The 17852-nt window shown below is 40.2% G+C and overlaps 1 protein-coding gene across 3 annotated transcripts in view; it reads right to left on the bottom strand.

Moving 5' to 3' along the window:
- The window catches only part of SVEP1 (sushi, von Willebrand factor type A, EGF and pentraxin domain containing 1), a 126228-nt gene that overhangs the window by 37317 nt on the left and 71059 nt on the right, over positions 1-17852 (bottom strand). For all 3 annotated transcript variants that reach the window (XR_011147880.1, XM_069002437.1, XM_069002438.1), the window contains exons 20-31: positions 17732-17826; positions 16481-16577; positions 15761-15874; positions 14758-14871; positions 13676-13877; positions 12485-12642; positions 11136-11337; positions 10299-10474; positions 8940-9064; positions 5441-5564; positions 4742-4912; positions 2483-2656 (exon numbers count right to left, since the gene is read on the bottom strand). Coding sequence is in view for 2 of the 3 variants with exons in the window: in XM_069002437.1 (XP_068858538.1) it covers positions 2483-2656; positions 4742-4912; positions 5441-5564; positions 8940-9064; positions 10299-10474; positions 11136-11337; positions 12485-12642; positions 13676-13877; positions 14758-14871; positions 15761-15874; positions 16481-16577; positions 17732-17826 (1752 nt within the window). In the remaining variant the exon portion in view is untranslated. The remainder of the gene's footprint in view (positions 1-2482; positions 2657-4741; positions 4913-5440; positions 5565-8939; positions 9065-10298; positions 10475-11135; positions 11338-12484; positions 12643-13675; positions 13878-14757; positions 14872-15760; positions 15875-16480; positions 16578-17731; positions 17827-17852) is intronic.

The following is a 17852-nucleotide window of genomic DNA, read 5'->3' as shown; positions in this document are numbered from 1 at the left end:
TGTATTTTTCAAATCCTGTACTGTTTAGTATATAACTCTGAAATTTCATACAGCCTGTTAGCTGTTGTTCTCTCATGCTGGTTAGAAATAACAAACCCTCTCTGGGCCTGAACTCAAGGACACCTTGTTGTCCCAGGCCCCAAAATATGTAAACTAAAGCCTCTGACAGGAGGAGCAAACTTGGGGTAATTACATCACTACCTGAAATTATAATTGGAGAATTAACCCTGATACGAAGATGGACCAAACTTACAAAAGTGTGAAAAATCTGTGACCCAGGGTCCATCTTGGGTGGAGCCCCTTGGAGGCTTTTGACTGCCCAGGGTGTACCTTTAAAGGCCTTACAAATAAATACCTGCTTTTATTCTCTTAATCTTGTCTAGCCTCTGTTTTCAGGAAGCCACTTCAAGGCATCAGAACAAATCTTCATCTAAATGCCGTGCTATGGGACACCTGTTGATCCAGGTATACCATACAGACACACAGCTTTGGTTCTTTGCCCATTTTCAGAAAAAAACCCACTGGTTAAAAAGGCAAGACAATTTATTGATTTGGAGTGTTTTTTCTTCATTGCTGGATGAGTCAGATCAGTGTGAAGAGACCACAACACATTGAAAAGAAAAGGAGTTTCTTTCTGACATGCAGGATGACACCTGCACATTGATACCAAAACAGTTGCCAATTACAAAAGTACCAGGAGAATGCAAAGTGCTACCACAGCACAAATGGAATGACTACCTCTTCTGTAACGTCTTGTTAGGCAAGAGACTTCCAATGAGTTGGAAGTACACTGTGAATCAGACCCTAATGAACAAAAGGAATGCTTCAGGGCATAGATGTACCAAGCTTTGCTAGCACCTCCCTGAACCATGAGTCAGAAAGGTAAAAGGTGGGCCAGGGTGCCAAATTCACTCTTGTTTTCATTTTCCCATTAGCCTGCTTTATGAGAGACATGGCAAGCTGGAAGGCGGGGCACAGGCTTTTTCCTTCTGAACATCATGACTCCTACTGCATAGAGATTGAACTATTTGGACAGCCTTGAAACACACCTGTGATGATGTTTGTAGGTTCTGAAGGAGTGCTGCTGGACAGGATGCTATGAAACCAGATGAAACCTACTGCAAAGTGAATTTTGGCAGAACTAAAAGACTGTTGGCTTTTCTTTTGCTTATCTTGACTGAAAAAATTCTGTGCTGCACCTACAAAAGCTTAGGAGTCAAGTCAAACATAAATCTTGCCAGTTTTTTATTGTGCAACTCCCATTTGCGGCATGACTAAGACTGCAGTGATCCAAGTACAACTAGCTAGTGGATCCCAGCAGGGGTCTGCTGGAGACATGGCCCTGCAAGACCAGTGACACCTACTCCTCTGTACACAGTACAATGCCAGCCTGTCTCACCTTTCAGCTGTGTCACTGCACCTGGTCCCTCAGACCCAGATGACCAGCAAGTAAGTTATGGCGTGGCAACTGTATGAGCTGTGTCCACAAGTGCACTCCCAGCCTTCTCAATGCTGCAGCTGCTTGCTGGCAGGCATGTGTGACTCACCAAAAAACCCCACAGTGGAAAAAGGCTCAGAGAACACTGGCAAAGGTAATCTGCCCATGAAGCTTGGGGACTAAGGAGACAGTAAGGTGGCCTTTCTTTTCAGTAGACATCAATCAACAGTAGAGTGGATCAACTGGCACTGCTTCTCCTTGAGTTCATTAAAGAATGTGAATGTCTCCCTGAGTTAGCCAGACCAGCATGGAGGGGTGGAAATGAGTATGTGGCTCAGGTCAACATGAGGTATAAATGCAGACAACTAGCAATGGGCTTGAGCTGACCTTAACCCACATATTCATTCCCAGGTACTGTGCAACATCATGATGGTGAACATATTATAAAGCTTGATAATGGGAAACACATTGGAATTGTGCCTAAACTGTAAGTTGCAATTGCTGTATTTTGTTAAGTAACTTGAATTTGTTTGTATTGTGCTATGCAGTACATTTTGTATCACTCTACTTGACCAGAAATCCTGTGCAGCATCTACTGTCTTCAGGTGAGTAAGTCTGACATTAAATACTACAATTTCCATGTGTGAAATATCTAAAAGCACCTGGTCAGAGAGCATAGGACACTGACAGCATACTGAAGCACAACAAAATGCACAGGTCAAAAGCACAGAATGCAACATTGCAGGACATGGAAGGAGAAAGGCTGGGAGTGCAATGCAGGCCTATTATGTATATAATTTTGTATATGTTTGATAAATGCAGGATGTGGGACATACCAGAGGATGGACAGAGAAAGATGGCAGAATGTAGTTTTTGTTTCACATAAGGCTGAGCATGGTATTTCAGAAAAGTGAATATTTTGGATTAAGATTCTGGGACAGTGGTCAGCCTCCACAATTTCAGAATGAATGTCCACTCAAACCTAAGGGCACAGGAGAAGTGTAAGGTGTCAGAGCATGCAGCCAAATGTATGGCACCTCTTACCAAGGCAAGATGGTGAAATGCTGTTCCAGCTTCCATTGTCCAGGCAGAGCATCCTGGATTCGCCCAACAAATAGTAGCCACTGTTGCAGTGATAGGTAACAGTACTGCCAGCAAAAAAGTCCTCAGCTGAATAAAAGCCATTTTCTAAAGTTGGAGGCACTCCACAGCTGATTCCTGCAACATGGGTGAAAAGAGGACCCAGGCATCAGCACAGAAAACACAGATCATCTTCAGAATAATTCCACATGAGAACCACTACTGTATATTTTGCCTCTTGCAGCTGTACAGTCCCATTAGCAATAGGGCCCAGTCCTTTCCTGAAGCAGCTACTCGATTCCAGGTCTAGTGGAGGGTCTTGTTTTGTGGGCGTTTGTCAATAAGAGACTTAGCAGGACTCTCCAGCTCCTGCTAAGAAAATTTTGCAAGCTTTGGAAGAGACATCTGGGGCTGAGATCTGAGTAGATGCCCTTCAGTCACAGAACACTTCTGATAAGAAATGATCCTTGGTGAGTTGTAAAGAAAAAGGAAAACTGAGTTTGTCTTGCTGGACATTGTTGTTATTTCCCTTTGCCAAAAAGCAAGCTCAGTGTTACTGCTTCAAACATCACAAAAGTAGCAAACAGACACTGCGAAGAGTTACGGTACTGGCCTGAGACCAGGAAGTGCATGAATGATGGAGAGATTGGAGCTGACCTCACACAGAACCCCGGGCATCTCTTAGACTGACAATAATAAATAAGCCTGTCTGATCCCAGTTATGCCAGCAGAAGGCATCCCTGTACCTGCCTTCCAGAGGTTTCTATTTATTCTAGCAGAGGTGCTTGTGTGCTTCTTTATCTCAATCAAAAAGGTGTGAACTTATTCCAATAGCTGCACAGCTCATCTTTGTAGCTACATGGCTTATAGGAAGTCCTTGTTCCCTAGCTGTGTGCAGGGATCACACAACAAGTATTTAAAGCCTATAGTAATGGAAGCCAAGTGCTTGCTGTGGAATAGAGCTGCAGAGCCTGTAACAAAGACAGGCTCTCAGGCATCTGTGGGTTTGGGGATATTTAGCACCAGCAAGAGGAAAAGATCCTGGTGGGTGAAGACAGTGATTCCACTGAGCCTGATTCAATCCGTACTTTTTCAGGCCTACACCACTAGTATAAACCTGCAGTTTTTAATGCAGGAAATAGATATCTTCAAGCAACTTTCACTCATCAGATACTTGTGGAACAGGTTCCTTTAACGTAAAGGCCAGTGGGTGAGTCTGGCCTTCATTCCCTCAGCCTGTTTGTGGCAGGTCAGCCCTGTTCTGAGTTCTGTGCTCAGTTGGTAAAACTGCTTGGCCCAATACAGAGAAATCAGAAACACTGTCAGGATTCTGGTGGTTCTCACTGATCACACACCAAAAAAGTGCAAAGCTGTCTCTGTCAGTGAACTTTCCTTCTGCCCAGCAGGACTTGCTTTTGGGTAAATCCTCATGGGCATGCTATTCTTTAAACAGAAGATGAGACTGTGGACTTGTGCTATAAACAACTGAATAAAGAGGAAGGCATTAAAATCACATTATTTTAAAGGCATTTTTAACAAATTTGATGATTTTCTCCAAATTACATATAAATTCTAGGATTATGCAATATCTACTTCTGGATCCAATTTACTATTATGCTGAAATGAAAAATGTAATCACCTCCAACACAAGCAACTGCAGTCATATGTGCAGTCACAACAGAGGAGGACCAAGGGAAAGAAGAAGGCAGGAGCAGGAATCATATAATCAAAAGAAACTTGGCAGCCTGAATGCATACAGCTCAGTTTCTTTGAAGAAATCCTGTAAATCTTGGAGCACTGCCAAGTCCTAACAGAAATATCTGCTGCCTTTAAAGAAATTAGTTCTTAACTTACTAAAGTCAAGGCTTCTACTTCAAACCAGCCATTCTCAGTGACATTTAAAAATCAGAGAGATATTCTAGCATTTCCTGTGTATCTTCCACACTCCTTATGCCACTGAGGAGGAAAGTACCTGATAGCTGATTCAAATGGACTAATTTCTCCCAGGGGTGTTAGAAACTGACTGAGAAACATGTAACAACCTGATCATGATACAGTTTCTGCTCAGCAAAACATGAGCTTAGTTTTAAGCATACGTATATGCTGTAACATGGATGGATTCAAGTGCATGATAGCTGCAGAAATAAACAGGCCATGAATAGTGACAGGAGCCAAATAAACGCTAGGGTTTCCTAATCCTGCCAGCCCACTGTGACAACTCACTTTCACAGCGGGGAAAAGGCCGTGTCCACTGTCCCAGGTTAAGGCAGTGCTGAACAGAGTTTCCTACTATCTGGAATCCTGGGTCACAGGAAAGGCTCACTTTTGACCCTGGCTTTAAATCAGCAGAAGAGGCCCGCAGATGTGGTATGGATCCTTGCAAAGATGGACAATCTGTGAACAAAATACATGCATACAGTAAGAGATACAGCTACGTGCTGAAATGAATAAATCAGTTATATGATTGTTTGATCCTGTATAAGTTTATCCAGGAAAAGGCTTTAGGAAATATTATGCATGCTACATCCCACCCGGGTCCAAAGGGTTTTGAGAATCATCAATATATAGAATCAGAAAAGGAATCTGCAGGAAAAGAAGCAAGGAGGTAGCAAGTATTTTAATATCATACAATTATTCTTAGAATAAAAGGTAGGAAAATTTTTTCCTGATCCAATACCATCTTCACTCTTTTCCCATCTCAGTTCAGGAAGCAATAAATCTTTGTCAGAGATTTCAATGAACTTTTGTTACAAACCCCTGGAATTTGAGGAATGAAGGATGGCATGTTCTAACTGTCAACTTATCAGAATAATTTACTCAATGTTAGTAGGACAAAGGCTGCAAGCTAGCATAGCTGACCCCATAAAAGAATTTTATAGCATTGTTCAGGAAAAAATGGGTTCTAGGAAGTAAAATTCTAACCAGCACAAAATATACTCTTGTAATCTATCTTCACTCTTCCAACAACTCCTGGCAGAAAATCTGGCCAGGCTAGTACATTTCCTTTTTGCAGTTCTTCTGGACAGGATGTAGCCAGAGATTCTACCTATGGATTTAAAACAGTTGGTTAGGTGATGTTTAAGGACAGTGTAGGAAAAGAATATTAAAGAAAAAAGATATTCCCTTCATACGTGCATGCAACACTAGAACAGATACTTGAGCAAGTAATGTTCATCCTTTCCAGCACAAGAGGTTCCTGGCTGAAGTACTTATTATTCTGTTCTTATAAACCATCTAGCTATGGACAGTTTGTGCTGAGTCACTACCTGAAGGACTACTTGACATACAAACACAGTATTGAAGACAGTTCTTGAGACACAACTGCATTTGTTAGTGTAAAAGAAAAATATATCTACATCTCAGGAAAATACAGTAATGAGGATGCAACCTGAAGAGAACACTTATCTATTTGCAGAAAATGTCAAATAGGAGCCAAAAGGGACTTAATGTTCAAGATCTGCATTCTGAAAACTGTTAGCACTGCATCAGATTTAAGGGACAGAAACACAAAAAAGGAGCAGCTTAATAAGGCAATTAGTTGTTTCCAGAACAGGAGTTTTGTGAACTGAATTAACTAGACTCTCTAAAATACTGCAGGCAAGGCCCAACCAAAGTGGGACAGGGACATAACTAACCAAGTATGGAAACAGGAACTATACAGGCCAACTAAGTACAGGAAGGAAGAAAGAAACACACTATTAGATCAACAGCAGATTAGTATCTTGAGAGAAGATCTGGTCATATGTCTCTGATGGAAAAGTTTTCTCATATGGATGATTGGCTTCTGTCAAGTTTCCAGTGAATGCAATCAGCTACCAAGAATAATGTTCTACAGTGTCTATCCTAGTGAGAATGAAAGGTATGTCATGAACTTTGGAGTGATTTGTTCTCATATTGTCCCTACTCTGAACTCAGTGAGGCAGATTGGACTCTTCTAGAGTCAGTATAGCTGGAGACGAAACCAGTGTTCTCTGTTTATTCTGAGGCCATTTCAAAGTTCTCTTTTCAGCTATCTGTGCCAATGGAAACTGCTTATGCCAAAGGCTGCAAACAAGTTGCAAGGAATCTGCATGAAAAAAATTCCAGTGTGGGAAATACAAGTTTGGGAATCAGCCCTTTCAAGCCATATGATGGGGAATGGAGGGCCAGAAAGGACCTCACAGTTCTCTATACACTACTCATATTTCTGTTGCTGTCAATTCAACAAAACAACCAGAGTGCTGGTTTACCTATATAAAATTAATGTGCAGGTGAATAAGCAACTAAAGGATGCAATGAAAAATCTTAAAGGCTAGATTCCACCCTCCTTTATTCACTAGGCAACATATTCTGTCACCCTGCTTTCCTTTATGGCTGAGAATAGGAAGGTAAGACTTAATGAATAGTTCCAGCTGGCCAGAACACACCTAATGATAACAGATTACAATTGCAATTTACTATTCCAAGCTCTGAAATGAATGAGGTAAAAATTTTATAGGAAGCTTACTTGGCTCAGCTTCCTGTCTGGTGTCACATCTATCTTTTCAGATGAGTAATATGAATACTATAAATGAATGGCAGGATTTTCTTCCCTGTCCTAATTCTATTGCATCTGAAGCAAGTGGGAATTCAATCAGATCTGTCATTAAAGAGGGGAAACTACTGAGAAAGCTACAGAAAATCTCACTCAAAACTCTTCACCAGTGCGCCCTGTAAAATCACATGTATGATTATCAGCTTCAAAACTGCTAGTGAACAAAAACTTGAAGATCTGACTTGGCAATGCAACAGTTGGTGACCCTAAAAGCCAAGAATAGTAGCAGATGGTTGGGTAGTTTTAAACCTAGAAGAGAGGCAAAGTAGAAAAAAAAGAGAAACAGAGGAGACGTCTGGATGCTGGAAGCAAGGATTCTGCTTTACTGTTTTTTCTGTTCATGTTATTATTTCTTATTTGGATCATGAATAACAAACAGCTACAAACCACCAATTAGTGGTACAACTTTAAGAAAAATCAGGAGAGCAGACTCTTCTAATCCAAAGACTCTTCCCCAAAGAAATGCCTCTAACTTTAAACATTTGTCTGAGCTGTTCAAGTGTTAACAACAATTTAACACTTCTGACCTTCAGTATTGAAATAATAATGAGCAGAAAGTGGTGATGGAGCATTGTCATCAGGTTTGCAGATAAAATCAAGTTGGTGATAATATCACCAGTCAGTGTGCTCAAGGACAGAGTTGTGTCTGTAGGGACCTTGACAGGCTGGAGTAAAGGGCCAACCCAGACTCACTAAATTCAACAAGTAAAAATGGGAAGGAAAAACATTCTGAACAATATAGTCTGGGGAAAGCCAAGAGCAGGAGCAACTCTGTGGAAAAGGACTTAGGGACTCTGGCAGGCAGTGAGCTGAGTACTGGCCAGCTGTGCACTGTGCAAAGAGTGAGGACCAACAGCATCCTTGGCTGTGTGAACAAGGTTACCATCAGGAAACGAAGGAAGGAATTATTCCTTCTCAGTGCTTATTAGATCACATCTGGAGTACTGCATTCCATTTTGGGCTCCTCCTCACGACAAGAAAGACATTGACAAGTTGGAGCAAGTTCAGGGATGGGATGGAACATATGCTCTGGGAGGGGAGGCTGGTTCAGCCTAGAGCAGAAGCAGCTATAGGCACACCTCACAGCAGCCTCCAGTGTGTATGGGGAGATTATAAAGTACATAGAGTCAGGCTTCTACAGCAGTCCACGGTGGGAGACACAACCAGTAGTCATAGATGGAAGTAGGAGGTCCCAACTAGGTATAGAGAAACAAATTCCAATCAGAGGATAACTGAGCACTGATGCTTGTGTCCCAGAAAAGTTGAGGGATCACTGTCCTTGCAGACACCTTTAAATCTTTATTAATTTTTAACTCAGTGGAAGTTTAGTGCTGCCAAGCCTTTATTTTTTGTACCTGATTAGTTTTAACTCAGTATTCAGTTATCCTGCCCTTTCAGACTTTTCCTGAGACTATATAGACCAGATTTTTCAGTGTCTAATGCATTGACAGAAATTCCAAAGTTTCCCCTCTGAAGTTTTAACAGTGCCTTCATACAGCAGAATAAGGAAGCTGTATGTAGTCTGTAAAACAAGTGCTTATCTTGTTTCATTGGATTTTTGTCTCTTCTAGCAGTACTGTTAACTTTCATGCATGACTTCCTTTCTGTTTTGAAGCCACATACTACAGAAAGGCTCAGTCGACTCAGTGTTGATTTTACCAGACTTAGTTTTGCTTAAAGCTACTTTACTTCCTACATTAAGCTTATTACCCTAAGTCAGAACTCCATCTAGTCCCCACTGTCTTCTGTGGGAGTAGAGGTCTACCCAATATGCTAGCTTGGAATGCCTTCTCAAATGTTCATCCTGTGCTCAGGGCCCTCTACTCGAACACTGCAGTTAGGATTTACCTGCTGTGGAGAAAGTACATGGTCCCAAATGTTGAGCTGGCTGATGGAGCCCACAAAAGATTCAGCTGGGTTGAATCCTTCTCCTTTTTGATCTTGCTCTTGACCCAGCACAAGTGCACCACCACCTAAACTCAGAATTTGAAGAGGGATGGGAAACAAAGCCTTACAATAGGGATCCCATAAGAAGATTAAAAACTAAGCAAAACAAAGCTTTTTGTACCCTGTGTTATTAGGGTTTTGCAGTGAAGACCACCCACCTTCAACAAACTCTCTCAGCAAAACCCCTCGGAAGCCTTATGCTAGGCTGAGGTAGGTCAACATAACAATTTGGAAGTGACTGTCAAATACATATAGGAGCAGGAATCACCTATGGCTGCAATGTAAAATGCAGTTTTGAGCAGGTGGGGCATATTTTACAGTACTAACTTACATTTCCTGCTTTAAACAAAAGCTTACAAAGTCATACAGGTCAAACATGATTCCATACCCTCAGAAGCACACTGAGGGTAGTCAATGCTCTGAGACATGGCACACAATTTAAATTTCTTCTCCTTGACCAGTAACATGTGAACATGCATTTTGTTCATCACAGGGTATGTGGACAAGGTCAGAAAGTAATGGAGGCAGTACATTTCCTGAGGTCTTATCTTTGGAGAGAATTCCAATGTAATTGTGAAAGACAGGAGGAAGCAAAAGGCACATGGACTAAAATGCTTCAGTATTTAATTTTTTATTTTAATAAAATAGTCTCTTGAAGCTCCATGTAAATCTGGATGGCAGCATGCAAACAGTATCAAAACAAACTCTCTTTGCAGCCACATAACACCAGGCTTTTTCTAGCTCTTCAATGCTGAAGATACTTCTTTTCCTGTCCTCTGATATGACTCTATAGATGAGTGATCACAGGAAAGAATGAAAGAGCAAACCCCACCTTGTTAGGAAAAAAATACAAAGATAACTTTAAATAGGTGACTGAAAAGAACAGGAGAAGGCTAGGCTAATCAACTCTGAACACACCTATGTAAGGGAAATGCCAGATAAACTTAATTTTGTTGAGTGAGAAACTTCTTCTCACAAAGCCATTCCAGAACTTGGTCTGCACAGGTTCCTTTGCGGACTAAACTGCATTGTCCATAAAAGAAGTTACCTACTAATTTATCCCAGAAATGTGCATTTTGTCCTCAGTGATGCCGAGTGAGGGGAACTGTTCTCACAAAAAAGGACAGCAAACATGAGCTTTTCATAAATGCTGAAAATGTGAACATATACTAAAAACACCTAAATAAACATTTTCTTGCATATTCTGCAATAAAAACAGAATGAATGCTACAGACGTGGTATAAAATGAATGAAGCATACCAGGGATCTTTGATCCAACAGAGAGCCCACTGCCTCCATCGGACAGTTTTCCATCGATGTACACCTTCCATGCCCCGTCCGTGCATGTCCATGTGACCGCAATGTGATGCCAGTTTCCATCATTCACTGAAGGACAGTCTGTTATCTTCTCTTTCCCATTCACATAAAGAACCCAGCTGCATGCAAGGAAGACACAGGCATACTCAGCTGCATGCAGCAACTTTATAAGCGTGGTCTGTCCCCCATGACTCAAATAAATGTTATTTGACTAACAAGGTAACTGTGACTGTATCATATGAGAAACCTCTCTTGAAAGATCATCATAGATGGCATCTCTCTCCCAGATGACTTGGAAATTGGTTATCATATGCAAAGCATAGTGAAATAAGTAACATGTTTTTGTAGCAAAATATAAAGGCTCAAGTCATGGCTATGTAGTGAATTCTTAGACTTTCCTGTTGAGTTTGGAGTCACACTATGAGTCATACTCTGCTTTTGTAAAAGTACAAGTCATACTCTGCTTTTAGAATCATGGTAGAAGTACTCTGAGTGCTGAGCTCCATTTAATCCACTTATTGTCTCAACAAGCCATTTAGATAAGATGTGAATGTAGTCCACAAAAATTGTCTTCTAAATTCACTGCTCTCTTGCCATTACTCTTCTATAGAGCAAAAAGTGATGAAAACAAAGCAAGGAGAAAAACAAAACAAAGATACAACTCTGTCAAGGGAGTTTGGATGCAGATTTTTCTACCCCAAAGTAGGCAAAACTTAGACTACACTTCCTTTATCAATCCAAGACATCTGTAAGCTATAGAAAAGCAGAACTGTGATTTACCCATTGTAATCAGTCAGAAGAAATGCATTATCACTTCCATTCTCCACTGCATAAGAAATGGGAGTCCCATAGTTTGTGGTGTCAGTAGATTTCATCCAGAATGTGCAGGTGATGCCACCAAGAGACGGTAAAACACCATCAAGCATGACGTATCCATAGATACCAGAGACTTCAAAATCAAGATTGAAACCAGAGGACTGTTCTGCAGCAAAGACAAAGAATTTTCAGAACACTATTCACACAAACATGGAAAAAGAATCAAATGAAATCTAAGCAAATGCAATAAAGTGGAATGAAGCCCTTCTACAAAAAATACTCATTTTAAATTGAATAGAGGTAGAAAGAACGTTTGGCAGTCTAATATCAGCCAGCATACAGAGCTTTCCAAGGCTAGAATACAGCATTTGAAGACAAATAACTGGAAAAGAAGCTGATTATCTAACAATGAATATGAAACTTTCTTCTCAGTTCTCTATCACTGAAGTGACATATCCATCTAGCATCTACCATCCAGCAACCTAAAGAGGTATAATCAGCTGGTTCCATTTAATCAAGCTTTGAAGAAAAACCCCAAAACAACCCAAGATTTTTCCTGTCTGGACTTACTGCAATATGCTGGACTGGTATGGGACAGCACTTCTGTGCTGCTGTTCAATGCACAGTGACATGCTTTACAAGGATGCTACATGTAAGGTTATCAAGTGGAGCTCTCCTGAAAGGTGGATGTTAAACTCTGACATAGGATGGCAGGGGTAAATGTCCTGTATGTCTTCTACTGTCTTTGTGAAATCAACATGGCTTCTGTTTAAAGATTCACCAGCTACTAGTATATGACTTTATAATACTTAGGGAGAGGTTCTAAAAGACAAATAGATTTGAGCCTTGTGGTTCAGATGTCTCCAGTGTCCCGCAGGAAGTTGTCCTGTGACTCATGCCACCCGGCTATAGCAAACTTGATACCCTTTCGCCTGTAGGGAACCTGATGCCTTTAGGACTTCTGAAGCTGAGATTACCACATACTAATCTCTAACCCTGTGATGCAAAGCCCTATACAAAATACAAGAAACAGAAAGAGCTACTTAACTCAGATACACACAACAACTACAAATTAAATTCAATAGACCTACTGAGTATTAAAAAGATAGAACCATGCCTTAGAAAAGAGAAATGACACAGACACATGCTGTCACTTTTCTGCAATTATTAATGCTGCAGCCACACAGGCTTCACTCACAGTCCCACCACCCTAGCTACTTTCTGGGGAAGCTGTATGAAAGCAGCCCAGCCAGTGCAAATCTTGCGCAGAGACTTAGTCAAGGCACCTTTTTCTGAGACTTAGTCCTGTGTACCTGTTTCACACCTGCTGCCTGTAAAGCCAGGGGGACATTTACAAACGTACGAGTTCAAGGCATCCACACAGGTGGCTTGGTTTAAGCAGGGACTGGAGTCACAGTCATTGATGTTCACTTCACAGTTCAGTCCTGTGTACCCTGTCACACAGAGACACCTATGGAGGTAGAGAAGCACACTTCAGAGGTGAGAGCTATTATAACAAAGAATTCTGGCTATGAGGCAAGACCTGCCAATGAGAATGGTATATAATAACACTAAAAAAACATCAACAGAAGATACACTACAGAATTAATGGAGTTTTGTTTTGGTCATTCCTCTTAAGCATGCTTGTATTCTATTAGCTGCGTAAAATCACTTCTAGACAATACAATGCAGTACAATATTTGAACAGCCTGCATTTCTTCATATGAAACTGGGAGATATAATCATTGCACTTCCATGAGCAAAACATATCTCCGAGGTACATAGAATTAAAGATGAGAGGTATTCAGCTTCGCAGACAGATACTTTTACATTTAGGGAAAACCAAGCCAGTGTAGAGACACCAAAAACCTCTGATACTTGGAAAACCAAGGTGCTTGAAAGGCATCGAAACTGCTAGGGCTTTGGGGAGGGAAAGACTAACTAAATGCAGACATTAAGAGCTGGCCCATCTACCTGTACAATGACCTAAGATATGACACTTCTAGTGGCATTTGTAGCTTCTGATCTGAATTCAGATATCCTAAAGCATAAAATTAAGTAGCTCGAAGTTTCCACTGGGATTTGCATTTTAACCTCTATAGTCTCACTATGTGCAGCTATCCCTGTCTTTCCGAGCCATAGAAATGTAGTATTACCAGGTACATAACTGGTCATCATGTATTATTACAGTGGAAAGCAAGATAAGCATCTGAAGTTTGGGAAAACGGACATCTTTTGGAAGACCAATAATAAAACCATGCAGTCCTACCACACTTACATTTCAAACTCTGCACATTTTCTTTGCTGTTTTCCTTGGAATTTTTTAAGAGTCAAGACACTAGGATATATTTTCTTGTCTTTTAAAATCTCCTTTACAGTTCATAAAGGGACCACTTATTTTGGATCAGCCTGCCAAAACGCTTGCTAAAGAAATCTAAGAAGGCTGAGGCACCAGAATACATCTGACTTTCCACATTATATTACATTAACGATCTGTTTTTCACCTGAAGCTGTTGATACCATCTCTGCATGTAGCTCCATTCCTACAAGGCCTGCTGAGACACTCATCAATGTTTCTTTCACACAAGACACCAGTAAAACCTGGGAGACACTTGCAGGAGAAACTTCCAACTCGATCTTCACAAACAGCCCTATTAAGACATGGGTTTGAAAGGCATTCATTCACCTCCCTTTCACAGTGATCACCTGAGAAAAAAAAAAGAACAAAGTAACAGTTCTGGATTTAATTAACCTAAGAATGGAGATTATTAACACATCTCCGTCTTTTAAAGGATGCAGCTGATCTTCTGAGAAAAAGCAAACATAAGAGTAGCCATGCAGGTTTGGGATTAGCTCCACTAACAAGGGTTAAGTGGACACAGAAGAATTATGGGAACCCTCTTAACAGTTACAGAAATAACATGTAGCAAATTGTAGAATTTAAAAATGACTAATTTGGGGTGAACCAGGAAATCACCTGAGAAACTATTCTGAGCAACTAATGAAAAGCTACTATAAAAGACATTTGGCTGAAACCTTAACTCCAGGGAGAGATGTGAAAGCCAGAAACATATGATTCTGTGATTTCTGATGTGAAAGAGGCCCTATGTCACAAGCACTGAAACCGAATGTGATTTTATGGTGGAGTTCTTTGTCAACATGATAATCAACAGATATGTGTATTTGTTACAGAAACCTATGAACGCAGAGTAGGGGATTGGGGAGTAGTTTTAACATAGACCATTTTTTCTACTGTTATAATATTTTTATTTTTAAATAAAATTAAAAGAAACAATTCGAACCCATGGGAATGTTGTTATTTGTTCCTTAACATCATGCAACAAGTTCATGGCAAAATTAGTAATTGAAGATCTAGCACTTAGTAAATCCTTCTGAAGTCACATTTGCACTACAGAGAGTCTGAGAGATTAGACGGATTTAAGGGACATCCACAAGTTACATTCATATTAATATATATTATATATATTGCTATATAGCAGTGAGATGGAAACACTTTGGGTAGGGTAGGAAGACACATTTTTTGGTTAGAAAAAGTAAAGGCTGACTTAAAGAGAATAAGGTGTACCTGTGAACCCTTTTGTGCATGTGCAGCGGTAACCATTCTTGCCATCAACACAGTGGGCTCCATTCAAACACGGACTGGAGCTACATTCATTTATGTCTTCCTCGCACAAGAGACCTTCAAACAGCAAGGATTACAAGGCATGATCAAGGCATGGTCACAGACTGTGTGCTGCAGTGACTGGATGTGGAAAACAGAACAACACCATACTGCAAGCAGGACGAAAGGTAACCGAGAGCAGGTGATAAAATTACATGATTGTCTACTCTACTGCAACAGTTACAGAGATCATCGGTGTTATTTGGATGCTGGGATCAAGATACAAAGTCCATTGTGTGTCTTTATAACATTTAAAAACCCATCCAGCTAATGCTGCTGTTGATAAATGTATAGTCAGAAACACAAACAATGAGGGAGACCATTTCGAATGGAAAACACAAAGATTTTTTTTTTTTGATTACACAAAATTATTTCCTCAGTAGTTTACTTCAACATTTAGAAATCAGGTGCTGTTTTGGCCAAGTATTCAAGTGTGTTAATTTCCCTGCAGATTTCAATACCTGCAATGTGCATGAAGGTGACAGTTCAAAACACTGATTAAAAATATAAGCAAAAGCCCACTCACTTATTCACAAGGCTGCAGTAAAGCAACTGCATAAATGCCGTGTCTAGTTGGGCAGTCAGTCTCACAAGTACTTTCCCTGTTAGTATTTACTAATTCCCTAAACCTTATTCCATTTTTCAGACCAGAAATGTCACAAAAGAGAAGGATACACGCACACACACAGACACAAATGCACACTCCCCCATCCTGTCCTCGGAGGCTCATTATTTTATTTCAAAACTTATTCATGTATACTAGAACCTTACTCTAAACTGTAGATCATATTGTTTTCCTGTTATAATTCCATGGATATGGAATTACACAGCACTTGTGCTTTGTGTTATTTACTTGGCACAGAAATGATGCCTGTCTGAAGCAAAGCTATGAAGTGAAACAAATTACCTGAATAGCCTGGTTGACAGTGGCAAACAAAGGTCCCAATGCCATCTTTGCATATTCCATTGTTTTGGCAAGGAGATGATTTACACTCATCAACTTGTGTTTCACATTTCAAGCCTAGAATGCAAAATAAAGGACTGAGAATAGGAAAACTTAAAATTGTTCAGAAACATGGATGATATGACTACCTAATATAGGAAAACATGATTGATTAAGGTTTATTATCATCTCATTAGATTGTGCTTTAACACAGACCTGAGACAAATGTTAGAAAGGTGTGATGCACACTGGGCAACAGACTGAGCAGTTTCAGAGACCGGCAATACCTATCAAAAGTAACTTCTTGAAAACAGCTGAATTACAAGACATCTCTTTGCTTTGAAGCAACTAGGAAGCTAATACTGAAGAGGAATACAGGCTCAGTACAGGTGGAATTAGCTGTCAAGACTTCAAATTTCTAGCTTTTGTTAATCATAAATATTGCCAAGTCGATAGGATTTTCACATCCACGAACTCCATTAAAAAAAATCCTATTCAAAAGCTTTTCTGCAAAACACAACATAATACAGCAAGGATATGAGGAAGCATCTACATTCTTATATAGTCTAAATATGTGATGAATATTCCAATTAGGCTATACTGAAATGCTTTGCTCCTTTATACTTCCTCATTTTAAGGGCATCAAGAAATATTAGCTACTCCACTTGCTTCCAAGTTTTTTACCTGTATATCCAAGGGGGCATATGCAAATATACCCACTTCCCAATTGCTTGCATGTCCCATTATTGTGGCATGGTTCCAGAAAACACTCGTGGAAGACCTGCCAAAGGCACAAATGATACAATTACAGCAAAGCTGGCACACAGTACTCTAGTTTTAAATTGTATAACCGATAGTAATTTTGGAAAGATGGGATAAAAAAGTCACCAGCATTAGCTTCTAGTTCCTCCTCTGTCTTCTTAGCACAGTAACCATTTGTGGTTTTTTCCTACTGAAAAATACCACAAATCTGAAATATTATTTTAAAATTACCTTTTACTTAGCAAAATTCCCTCAAAACTGTCTGAGCTATGATTCACAGTTTATATTAAGCTATATATAATATGCAAGTTCTCCATTTTGCATGCTTCTACATCAGCTAATCACTTCCTGCTACTGGCCATCAGGTGAGCTGGCAGGGAACTTCACCATGTGGCATTACTTCTACTACTTTTGCAAACCAGAATTCATCAAAGCCCTGGAGCGAATGGCCAATTAAAACCATAGAAGATCAGTTTGTCACCTATCCCTGTGTTATACAATGGTTCAGGCCAAATTTGTCATGAGTCAACCTTGCTCCTGTTTACACAATATGCCAAATTCCGATTCAATCAAGATTCAATTCTGATTCAGTCTCGTCAAGAGTTACAGACTGGGGGTGAGAGGGTGGGGGTAAGGAGGCATCTCCAAGAAACATTGTCCCTAGACGAGTTTCACACGAGAACTTGGCTGTTATTTCAGAGGGGGTACTCACAACAAAAGGGAGCTCTGCTTGCCTCCTCTCAAGTGTATCTGTGCTACAATATGTAAACTCAAGATTTTACACCTGAGACTTAGATGTCTGGTTGCATTTTCTGTAATTCAGCATATGGAAGACCTCAGATGACTGAATACACTCAATCTACTTTTTCTAAATTGTCTGAAACTCTTCTGTCGTTTACTGTTCTTCTACAAGTGTAATAATTATTTCATACATCAGGTGTAGGCTTCAAGACCGGAATTTAAGATTGTCAACAGCTGATGCCACTTTGTCTGTTCAATGAAAGTCCTTCTATGACAAAGTTTGAGTGCTCCCCTCTTAACCATTGCTTTCATCTCTTCAGGAAATAAAGTCAGCAAAAGAATTACATTTAAAAAGGTCTTACCTGTTTACTGCTGCATGAAGTGCTTTTTATTTCATCTGAGATAACACTGGAAAAGAACACTTGTCTTTACCTGACTGCTGACTTTGTACCGCTTGCTGATATTTTCTGGGAAGGCTGGCACCATCATTATACTTTCCTCGGCTGCTGAAAAAGTAGAGCCAAAACCTAAAGAGTAAAGATATGAAAACACT

The sequence above is a fragment of the Aphelocoma coerulescens genome (genome assembly GCF_041296385.1).
Source record: "Aphelocoma coerulescens isolate FSJ_1873_10779 chromosome Z unlocalized genomic scaffold, UR_Acoe_1.0 ChrZ, whole genome shotgun sequence".
NCBI classification, from domain to species: domain Eukaryota; kingdom Metazoa; phylum Chordata; class Aves; order Passeriformes; family Corvidae; genus Aphelocoma; species Aphelocoma coerulescens.
The sequence above is the reverse complement of the archived record's forward strand: the minus strand, read 5'-3'. Positions and strand labels throughout refer to the sequence as shown.